Source organism: Martes martes (genome assembly GCF_963455335.1).
Source record: "Martes martes genome assembly, chromosome: 3".
NCBI classification, from domain to species: domain Eukaryota; kingdom Metazoa; phylum Chordata; class Mammalia; order Carnivora; family Mustelidae; genus Martes; species Martes martes.
The window spans coordinates 81,894,641-81,906,920 of NC_137890.1; the positions used below are offsets into that span (position 1 = coordinate 81,894,641).

A 12,280-nucleotide genomic window follows, 5' to 3' on the forward strand; every position below is an offset into this window, starting at 1 on the left:
ATTTTAAAAAAGATTTTATTTATCTGAGAGAGAGAGCAAACATGGGGTGGGGGTGCAAGGGGCACAGGGAAAAGGAGACGCAGACTCCCTATTGAACAGGGAGCCCAATGCTGGTCCTTGGGATCATGACCTGAACGGAAGGCAGATGCTTAACCGACTCAGTCACACAGGGCATCCCCAAAATTCTTATTTATTTATATATTTATTTATTTATAATTAATCTCTGTATCAATGTGGGGCTCAAATCTACAACAATAAGATTAAAGAGTTGTACACACTACTGAGCCAGCCAGGTGCCCCCAAAATAAAAATTCTTGTTATAAATAAGTGTGTAATGTATCTGATTGGTCTTCCTACAAAACTGATCTTATTAATACAGGTTTTAATCAAACTTTCATGTATTAAGTTTTCATGTATTAAGATCACTTAACATTATAGCATTTAGCTTTAAATTAGTCACAAGAGTATCAGACTCACCTTGATTGTGCCACCAACAACTTCCATTACCTTGCCTCGATACCACATAGTATCTGATCCTCTTACTGCACAGGCTTCTCCCTTTTTCCAGAAATAAGGCTCCAAAAGACCAAGGCATTTTAAATTATTTTGAATTTCATTCATCATTTTTATTAGCTCGTGTTCTGAAGAAATTATTAAAAATAGAAAGCATTTAGGAAGAATTTACTACCATTTTCAATATGAAATCATCAATAACCTTTAATAATTTCACTACCTTGACAATAGCATAAGGAATCAATGGAGCTTTAATAAAGATCTAATTCAGTCAGGGCACCTGGGTGGCTCAATCAATTAAGCATCTGACTCTGAGTTTAGGCTCAGGTCACGGTCTCATGGATCCTGAGATTGAGCCCTGCCACTATCAGCATGGAATTTCCCTGAGATTCTCTCTCTCTACAACTCCCTCCCGCCATGTGCGTGCATGTGCCTTCTCTCTCCCTCCCTAAAATAAATAAATCTTTAAAAAAAAACTGATTCATTCATAGCTTCTATATGTTTCAAAACATAGTACAAACATGTAAATAACTATTCTGTTCTCTGGTTATGAATGCAAGCATTATTTTGGGAGTAAAGCATCATTAAAAGCTCTAAACACATACTAGATAGCCTAATATAAAGGAACTACCACTTTAAGATAAGTCATTTTGCCAACATACCTAAGTAAAATAGAACACAAGTCAGGTGTTACTTGATACTTAGATAGATACAGCATAATGCTGGGATATAAAATTAAAATTCTGATGTTGGTACTCACTGCTAGTTGGATCAATTCCATAGTAAATACATAACCCCATATAGCACTGAAAGCAAAGTGTGGGGTCAATTCCCATGAGTTCTACCACTTTAGTTGTGTGATTTTGGGGGTGTTCCTTTACCTCCATAAGCTTCAGTTTATTCTATAAACCTGGTATAATAGAACTTATCTCCATTATCAATATTGTGCAGGATTAAATGTAAAACATCCAGAACACTTCCTGAAACATAGTAGTCAACCAGTTTTAGCTATGACTATATAAAGGTTAAGAAAAGTTTCTGGATTAAGTACTACTGCTAAAGGTCTCAAACACTGTTCTCTTCTAGTATAGCCAATTGCACAGATTTATTTTTGAGTTAAAAAACAGTATTTAGGAGGTCAACAAATGAAACAAAAATTTCAACAAATTCACAGCCACCTATCCATAGGTGGACTTACTATGGATTTCATGGAACTTTAAGACCCATGAGTGTTAGAGTTATTGTCAGTTATAAAGTATTCTGGACACACCTAGGTTGTAGTAAGGAAATACTTGTACATAAATCTCAGGAAGGACTTGAATATTCTCAAAGGGCCCCCAAACTCCAGTCATCCACTGTGATTTCTGTCTTCATTCTGAATGAATATAAACTTTTGTATCTTTTTTCTTAGAGAGCCTCCAAACTTGTGTAAGTGCCAAGTCTCACAAATCTGGAACCACCCCCATGCTTAACTTAGGCCCAGTGTCTATTCCCAGGGTTTCAATAAATGATTTTTATGTGGAAAGCACTTTGTTTGAGTTATTTCATTTAACCTCACAACAAACCTGTGAAAATGAGGTTAAATCTTGCCCAAGGTATTTCAGCTTATAACTTACTAGAGAATTGGAGCTGCTAGTTACACCTTGTACTGATTTAATTCCACATAACATAAAATATATTACCTGACAATTTAGGTACTACAAATATAGTTCCATCATCGCCAATGCAGCTGACAATTGCCTCAAATACTTTCATGTTAGGAATAGCTGGTGGTTTATAGCATCCAGTGATTCTTGGTTCTGGAATTTTCTGCTGAAATTCAGATACTCTGTTCTCACTAATAATATCAGCAGCTTTTTTGTCAGGGTCAAAGTTAATCTTAATACATTTAGTAACCATTGAGTCTTCTTGTTCCAAGGGGATTTCCAGAGACTTCTCAGATGATGAATAGCTGTTATTTAATTTTATAATTCTGTAACATCCAAAAAAATTATATCTAAACATGAGCAAATAAAAACATTCTGTGGAAAGCAATATAGAAAGAGTCCTTCAGATATACTGGGAATTCAAAGAATATATTTGCTCTAGTCTAGGATACATTAGTCTGATTTGTTACATAAAATGAGCATAATATAGGTAATAATAAAGATTATTTTAAACTGTAAGTGAGCCTGATGAGAAGAAAATTAATAAACTTCACTTAAATGTTTTAAATTACTATGTAATATTTACATGTTACTCTGTCTTAAAATTTCATATCAAGTGTATCACCAGTATTATACAATTAACTAGATGTTAAAGGTAAATACAACAACTTCAGGTTGATTCTCTCTTTTTTTAAAAGATTTAATATATTTATTTGAGAGAGAGAGAGAGATCACAAGTAGGCAGAGAGGCAGGCAAAGAGAGAGGGAGAAGCAGGCTCCCCGCTGAGCAGACAGCCTGATGCTCTGCTCAATCCCAAGACTCTGAGATCACGACCTGAGTTGAAGGCAGAGGCTTAACACACCGAGCCATCCAGGCACCCCCTTCAGGTTGATTCTAATGTAGTCCACAGACAGAACATGCACATGTTCTATCAAAATAATACAAATATAAGTCCCTTAAAAAAAATACAGTACTAGGGAGAGAGTGGTAATATGCTATATTCATTCATAATTTTCTTTTTACTTCCTATCATTCCCTTCCAGTTAAAAAAAAAAAAAGTTACGTCTACTATAAAAAAAAAACCTAGGAGATAGGATTTTGTATTCTTCTTGTATTTTCTTTCAAAAAGAGATAAACATTTATGAAACAGCCACATAATATTTCAATTAAGATCGTTCCCACTTGGTCCCCAGCCTTGAGATAGCTAGTAGTTTAGGGGCTGTAAAAGCAGTAGAGAATACCACAGTGGCAGATGTTAGCAGTATTAACTTGCCTAGTATTTTTCACTTTAACATTTATCAAGGGACTGCTTTAGCCTAAAGCCAGTGAACCCGAAAAGAGACACATGCAGGACTTCAATACACAGAGACTCGCCATATCCCAATACCAAGCTAGTTAAGTCAGCATCTACCATGCCTAGGCAACTACTTCATGTCCCATTTTATTTTGGGTTTCTTACTCTCCTTCCCTTCCATCAGGATTGGGGTCCTAGTCCATATAAGGTAATGTATAGTAATGCAAGATAAAAAAAAGAAATCTGGCCAGGTATGGTACAAAGTGGCTACCTGGAACATGTGTTTGCAATTCCAATATACCTTACGTCCAGAAGGAAAGAAATAAGAAGAGGAAGCTAGGGCTATAGCAGTATCTTAATCCTTTGCCCCGTGGACAAATGGTACCTTAAACCACAAATTTAGTACCTGAAAAGACTTTAAATGTAAATATTCAATTACATTTGTGCTATCCATTTCTGTTTCACATAAACACATTTTGGTATATACCTACCACAATTTCCAAAATAAAGCTTAAAGATTCATGTCTAAGCAAATGGTGTCAGAGGGTCAGATCTGGTAACTGCTATGTAATTCTCTTTTCCTCTGGTTTAGAGTGTAAATGCCAAAGCAAAAGGCAGAATATAAAAGCAAGGGCACCTGGGTGGCTCAATGGGTTAAGCCTCTGCCTTTGGCTCAGGTCATGATCTCAGGGTCCTGGGATTAAGCCCCACAGCGGGCTCTCTGCTCAGCAGGGAGCCTGCTTCCCTCCCTCCCCGCCCCCCCGCAGCCTGCCTCTCTGCCTACTTGTGATCTCTCTTTCTCCGTCAAATAAATAAATAAAATCTTAAAAAAATATATATATATATGCATGCATATATATATATATATATATAAAATGCAAAAATGTCAGTAGGGATTTAAATATTCAAGAACAAATGGGCCTGAATACAGAAATTAGTAATCTTGAATGAATTTATTTCTGAACTATCTCCTAAAGGTTAGTTTATAAATCATTAAGAGCATGCAAGATGAAATTCAGGTTTGAAAGCACACAGATATGAAGTTGTACATAGACAAATAAGAAGCCTTCATTATAAACTGATGTTAAAAAAACAAGTCTATACCTCCTTTCTCTCAAAGCCAAACCCTTTTTAATCAAATATTTAGAAACATCGACACGCTCTCCTTTTTCATCTCTGCAGAAAATTTTCACAGGTAATGGCCATGTTGTATTGTTTTCCTGCAGTGATTTAAGAGCAGAGTAAATATGAAACACTAAAAGGAAAACTTCAACAACATACTTCTTACAGGCATTTCTTCCACATTTATCCAAGCCAGAAAAATAAATTTCCAGTCAAATAAAGTTATTTTGATATCTTATCAGAGAGAAAAAACATGGGAGAGAGTCAAGGGGGACAGACAGTTTGTTTGTGAAATATGTCAGGAAGGCCTCCCTGCCAAGGAGAAACTTACCTAAGGGTGGGTGTGTGTCGGGGGAGCCCAACTAAAAACATTTTCAGCCCACAGTGGGCTAGGGAAGTATCAGTTACAAATTTCTCTATTCTCCTAAACTCTTGGAAAATTACAGAGATGAAATGTATTCTCCCAGGAGTGTCTTGTGTGTATATGAATAGGAAGGAAGGAACTGCAAGATCTATATTCTGCTTTGAATGGAATTATGAAAATAGAAAAAGGTATACATAGAAAAAGTAACATGGACAAATTACTTATTCAAGAAAATTCTAATCATTAATGCAATAAAAAGTATCAAATTAAAATAAAAGAAAGAATATGTCTAGGTGTTCTGAAAAAATACATTCTCTTCTCAAACCCCTATTCCTACACATTTTTTTTATGACATGCAATCAATATGATTTCACTAGAAGCCTAACTTCTCAGTTTGTAAAGAATAGTAAAAGGCTTCCACAACGCACTCTAGCATACATACACTGTTTTTTTTTCATACATTGTTTTTTAACATGCAAATTATCGACTCAAGATTATTACTTTAGAAATGTTTTAATTCATACAATCATTATGGGGCATCTATTATCAAACAGGAGTTATAATAAAATAAGACAAAAAAAGAGGGCTGCCAAAAAAATCCAAATAATTTGCTGTTATTTTCTCAACAATGAAATATAGAAAACATCAATGAAATAGTCATTACATATCTATTATAATTGCTTACCCCACTACACACCTGCAAGATTATAGTTGCTACAGCTCCAGTTAGGTACAATGAAAGACAGTCACAAGCCGTAGCTGTCCATTTGTCACTCCCACCAGTTGGTCTAAAACAACAATAAAAGACAACTTGTTTCGTAATAAAGAGCGTAACATATAGAAATATAAAAAACCCCACTATATGTATATATTCATATATATATGAAAAAACTACATACATAGTGAGAAATCAATTTAACTTTGTGTTAACATGTCTTTGTGCTGTTTTCACAATTTTCTTCCCTGTTTTCATATCCTTTTGTTCATTCCTCTATTCTACTTAATGGACCATATCATATGCTAACATATGTATAACTGTTATACGTAGTTTATATATATATATGCAGCTATGCTAAGAACACTTAAAAAGGTACATTTTAGGGCGCCTGGGTGGCTCAGTTGGTTAAGCAACTGCCTTCGGCTCAGGTCAAGATCCTGGATTCCCGGGATCGAGTCCCACATCGGGCTCCCTGCTTGAAAGGGAGTCTGCTTTCCCGTTGACTTCTCTCCTCTCATGCTCTCTTTCTCACTCTCAAATAATAAATAAAATCTTTAAAAAAAAAAAAAAAAAAAAAGGTACATTTTAAGTATTTTTTAACATATTATATACATTTTATACATGCTGACTAGATTATAAATTCAGAGAGCAGGGATAATGTATTATGTGTTATGTCTACCATCAGATCTCTAATGCCTAGGATAGTGCCTGGCCCACAGGAGGAACTTCAAAATTATTTAATGTAAATTTAAAAAGAACAGTCCCTTTGCAATAATGATTTCACTGCACATTTTGGAACTTTTTCTGGAATTTAAATCTAATATGAATTGCCACCCATGAACAGCAGACTCATTAATTTATAGAAAATGTATTTTTTAATATTCATGGTAAAAATGCTCAATAAATATAGACAGATCAATGAAAAGCAGAGTATTCAGCTTCATCATCTATTTTAGTTTACAGAACTGAAACTGAGTGACTTTCTAACCATCAAATCCACCTCCAAAGAATAAGAACTAATACCACTAAAGAGATTACAAGCGTCATAAATGTAGGCTCTGAAGGCTCTTCTAGACATGGTTTCTAGATCTGGAGTTTCACTACAGCTGACCCATTGAGTAAATAACCAATCTGGTCAATCTTTTCATGTGTAAACGGTTTATATGAATGAGCTAACAAAATCAACCGTGCGTGTAGTTTGACTAAGTAGGATTTAGTAAATGTGCTACATTATTTATTAAGAAGCCCTGTGTTATTATGAGTTAAGCTTAAATTGTCAGTGACTCCTAAATTGTTTTTATTATGATGATGGTATTCAGATAAAAATCAGTGTCAACATTAAGATTTTCCTATGGTCAGGATGCCTGGGTGGCTCAGTGGGTTAAAGTCTCTGCCTTCGGCTCAGGTCATGATCTCAGGGTCCTGGGATCAAGTCCCGCATTGGGCTCTCTGCTCAGCAGGGAGCCTGCTTCCTCCTCTCTCTCTGCCTGCCTCTCTGCCTACTTGTGATCTCTGTCTGTCAAATAAATAGATAAAATCTTAAAAAAAAAAAGATTTTCCTATGATCTGTTATGAATTAATGTTTTATAAATATTAACTTTAAAATATATTTTTAGATTTTATTTATTTATTTGTCAGAGAGAGAGCGAGAGCACAATCATGGGGAGTACTAGGCAGAGGGAGAAGTAGACCCCCACTGAGCAGGGAGCCCAATGCAGGACTTGATCCCAGGACCCTGGGATCATGACCTGAGCCAAAGGCAGACACCTAACCAACTGAGCCACCCAGGTGTCCCTAACTTTTCTAAATGTCTGAAAGTACTTACATCATTTAAAAGAAATCATTGGTCTGTATTCATAAAACTGTACGTTTCAGTTGGGACAAGTGAAAATGGAAATGGATAGTGGTAAAGTTTACACAATATTCTGAATGTATTTAATACCACTAAAATATACACTAAAAATGACAAATTATATGTTATATATATTTTCCTAAAATGAGAGATTTCTCAGAGGGGTGGTAAAACAGTGATTAGAACTCCAATTTTCAATTCAGACCTTGTTTATAATCCTAGCTCAAAAGTTAATAGATGCATTACTCTGGATAATTACTTAACCTATTGAAGACTCAATTTCTTTACCTATAAATAACACCTTATCTATAGTTTTAAGGTTTATTATGAAGATTAACCAAAGTAATGCCAATAAGGTAATTAATATAAGGTCCAGAAGTAGTTAAGGTTAACTATTATCAGACTCTTGAAATAATGGTACTCCACTGGAGTTCAAAAAAGCTATTATCTAAGCTGTGTACAGGAACACATTCTCTACATTACTGGATACAATTAAAGGACTGATAGAATTCTGTTCAATTGTTCTGACTGAACCATTCGAGGTAGAAGTGAAAACTAGGTTAAGATTTTTATAGTATGTCAGCCTGAGATTTCCATTCCAGGGCAATAAATTCTTTCAATTGATAGAACAGATTTGTAGATATGGTCCCACAGTCACTATTAGTAATCATGAACAGTGGGAGAGGTACCTGTAAAATTAGAGAAATGTTCTGTACAAACAGGTGGATTATGGTAATTCCTAATTTAAGTTCTTCAAGGACATTAAATAAATGGTTTACCAGCAATTAGAACAGAAAGGGGTCATTAGAACAAGGTATCCTACTGGGGAGATCAATTTTAATGTCATGTAAGGAAATACAGTGGCTGAACATGCCTCATAAAGAAACAACCTCCTTGGGCTCCTGGGTGGCTCAGTTGGTTAAGTGACTGCCTTCAGCTCAGGTCCTCCTGGGTGGCTCAGTTGGTTAAGTGACTGCCTTCAGCTCAGGTCATGATCCTGGAGTCCAGGGATTGAGTCCCACATCCGGCTTCCTGCTGAGCAGGGAGCCTGCTTCCCCCTCCCCCTCTGCCTGCCTCTCTGCCTACTCATGATCTCTTTCTCTGTCAAATAAATAAATAAAATCTTAATAATAAAAAAAAAGAACCTCCTTTGAGAGAGATGCTTAATTTAACAGCACTGAAGTCAGGTCTTGAATGTTCATTTATTAGGGGTGGTATACAAAGAAATACTGTCATGATGCCTCTAATATCTTTGAGTTCCAAGTCTAAGATTCTATAAATTCTTTTATTTTTATAAAGTATAATTAACATACAATGTTGTACTAGTTTCAATTGTACAACATATTGATTCAGTAATTCCATACATTACTCAGTGTTCACCAGGGTGTTTGTCACCATATAACATTATCATAACATTACTGACTGTATTTCCTATGCTGACAACTTTTAATTTCCTTGACTCATTTACTTTATAATGGGAAGTTTGTACCTCCTAATTGCCTATATAAAATTCTATAATTCTTGTTACAAAAAACTAAATTTATTTCCATGGATTTCTCAATGAAAAAAGGTCCCCTAGAAGCAGGAAATTGCCACTTTTGTATTTTTCAAACAGAAATCCGATTATAATAAAAACCCATACTGAGTGTCCTAAGATCTATTATGAACAATTATACATCAACAAATGGCTAAGTTCTTAAAAACACAGAAACTTCTAAGACATAATCAGGAAGAAACAGATAATCTGAACAGACCAAATGGTAGTAATGAAAGTGAAGCAATAATAATAATGATAAAAAACCTCCCAACAAACGAAAGTGCAGGACCAGATGGTCTCACAGGTGAATTATACCAAACATTTAAGGAAAAGATAATACTTACCCTTGAACTATTTTAAAAGTTAAAAAGGAAGGAATGTTTCCAAACTCGTTCTACAAGGCCAGAATTACCCTGGTACAATGGGGTATCACCTCACACATCTTTATGCATTCATCTGTTGGTTGACAGTGAGCTTGCTTTCACATCTTGGCTATTGTAAATAATGCTGAAATGAACACAGGGGTGTATATGTCTTTTTGAACCAGTGTTTCTATTTTTTGTTTTGTTTTGTTTTTGATAAATACCTAGAGGAGGAACTGCTGGATCATATAGTGGTTTTATTTTAAATTTCTGAGGAACCTCTGTAGTGTTTTCCACAGGGACTGCACCACTTTATATTCCAACCAACAGTGCACTAGGTTTCCCTTTTTCCTACATCCTCACCAACATTTGTTATTTCTTGTCTTCTTGAGAATAGCTATTGTAACATGTGTGAGGTGATATCCTATTGTGGTTTGCCCATCTGTAGGTCTTTTTAGAAAAAATGAACTAAATGAGATGTGAACCATAAAAATCCTAAAAGAGAACACAGGCAGCAATTTCTCTGACATTGGCCATAGCAACATTTTTCTAGGTACACCTCCTGAGGCAAGAGAAACAAAAGCAAAAATAAACTACTGAGAATACATCAAAATAAAAAGCTTTTGTGTGGCAAAGGAAACAACCAGCAAAACAAAAAGACAATCTACTGAATGGGAGAAAATATTTGCAAATGATATAGCCAATAAAGGGTTAGCATCCAAAATACATAAAGAACATATACAACTCAACACCCAAAAAACAAATAATCCAATTAAAAGTGGGCAGAAGACATGAACAGACATTTCTCCAAAGACGACATCCAGATGGTCAACAGACTTGAAAAGATGGGCAACATTACTAATCATCAGAGAAATGTAAATCAAAAGCACAATGAGATATCACTTCACACCTGTCAGAATGGCTATAATAAAAAACACAAGCACTTGTGATGAGCACCAGGTGTTGAAATCACTATTTTGTACACCTGAAACTAATATTACACTGTTAACTACCCAGAACTTGAAAAAAAACCTTAAAAAATAAAAATAAATGCATAAATAACACATAAAAAACTCCATAAGAATAGGGTTTTGAAGGGGTGGGGGGTGGGAGGTTGGGGGAGCTAGGTGGTGGGTATTAAGGAGGGCATGTATTGCATGGAGCACTGGGTGTGGTGCAAAAACAATGAATACTGTTACACTGAAAAGAAATTTAAAAAAAAAATAAAGTTTAAAAAAAAAAAGAATAGCGTGTTGGTGACAATGTGGAGAAAAAGGAACTTTTGTGCACGGTTGGTGGGAAGGCAAACTGGCACAGCTACTGTGGAAAACAGTATGGAGGTTCCTTAATAAATTAAAAATAGAATTACCATAATTGCAATAATTCCACCACTAGGTATTTACTTGAAGAATCCCAAAAACACTAATTCAAAAAGATATATGCACCCCTATGTTTATGGCAACATTATTTTCAATAGCCAAAACATGAAAGTAACCTAAATATCCACTGACAGCTGAATGGATGAAGATTTGGCATACACATACTATGGAATATTACTCAGCCATAAAAAAATGAGATCTTGTCACCTACAATAAGAGTAGACCTAGATGATATTATGCTAAGTGAAATAAGTCAGACAGAGAAAGACATACATCATATGATTTCATTTATATGTGGAGTCTAAACAACAAATGGTTAAACAAACAGACTCAGATACAGAGAACAAACTGGTAGCTGCCAGAGGGGAGGGGTGAGGGGAAATGTATGAAATAGGTGAAGGGGATGAAGAGGTATAATTCTCCAGTTATAAAATAAATCAGACAGATGCTGTAACAACTTTGTATGGTAACAAATGGTACCAATAACAAATGACTTATCGTGGTGACCATTTTGTAATGTATATAAATATCAAATCACTATATGGTACACCTGAAATGAATATTGTATTGTATAACAATTACGCTTCAATAAAAGTCTGTTTAAACAAACCTAACCACAGTACATTAATACACCTTAAAAAATTCCTTAATATCGGGGCGCCTGGGTGGCTCAGTGGGTTAAGCCGCTGCCTTCACCTCAGGTCATGATCCCAGGGTCCTGGGATCGAGTCCCACATCGGGCTCTCTCCTCGGCAGGGAGCCTGCTTTCCTCTCACTCTCTCTGTCTGCCTCTCTGCCTACTTGTGATCTCTCTCTCTGTCGAATAAATAAATGAATAATCTTAAAAAAAAATTCCTTAATATCAACCATTCAGATAGCATTTATGTTTTCCTGAGGTTTCAAACCATTATTTTGAATTTTTTCCCTTACAATTTTTTGTTAAAGAAACTGAGTCATTTGTTCTACAGTTTCCATGACTGGATTTAGCTGATGGCATTCCCATGGTGTTTAATATGTTCCTCTGTCCCTTGAGTTTCCTTTAAAATCATAGTTAGGTATGAAGTATTGATCAGATTCAGGTTTCTACTTTTTCAGCAATAGTATTGATAGGCTATGCTGTGTACTTCCATCAGGAAGCACATAATGCCCAATTCTCATTTTGTTATGTTAACAGCCACTGACAATCATTGCCTAGACTCCTTTATTAGGGTTGTAAAATGGTACAATTCTAGTGAAATCATTCTTCTTTTGTTATTTGGAATACTTAAAAAGAACAACTTCCCCTTGTCAACTATTTGATTATACTGAGATACAGATAGTATAGGAAAAGCAAGACAAATTTTCATTTTCCTTATTCACCTGTTTTGGAATAGTGAGATAGTTCCCTAGAATCCTGTGAAGATAACCAATAAGATTTCTTAAGATTTTTTAAGTCACTTTATGAACTTAGGGATTTAAAATATGTCAACTGCTTTACCACATTACAATTATC

The 12,280-nt window shown here is 35.3% G+C and overlaps 1 protein-coding gene across 1 annotated transcript in view; it reads right to left on the reverse strand.

Annotated features, from left to right (window-relative positions):
* Nucleotides 1-12,280, reverse strand: part of RNF17 (ring finger protein 17) — a gene marked incomplete at its 5' end in the record, with an annotated part of 157,618 nt that overhangs the window by 48,901 nt on the left and 96,437 nt on the right. Inside the window, 4 exons of the mRNA XM_080798724.1 lie at nucleotides 478-641; nucleotides 2,196-2,485; nucleotides 4,559-4,674; nucleotides 5,626-5,728. Of these exons, the coding sequence (XP_080654850.1) occupies nucleotides 478-641; nucleotides 2,196-2,485; nucleotides 4,559-4,674; nucleotides 5,626-5,728 (673 nt within the window). The remainder of the gene's footprint in view (nucleotides 1-477; nucleotides 642-2,195; nucleotides 2,486-4,558; nucleotides 4,675-5,625; nucleotides 5,729-12,280) is intronic.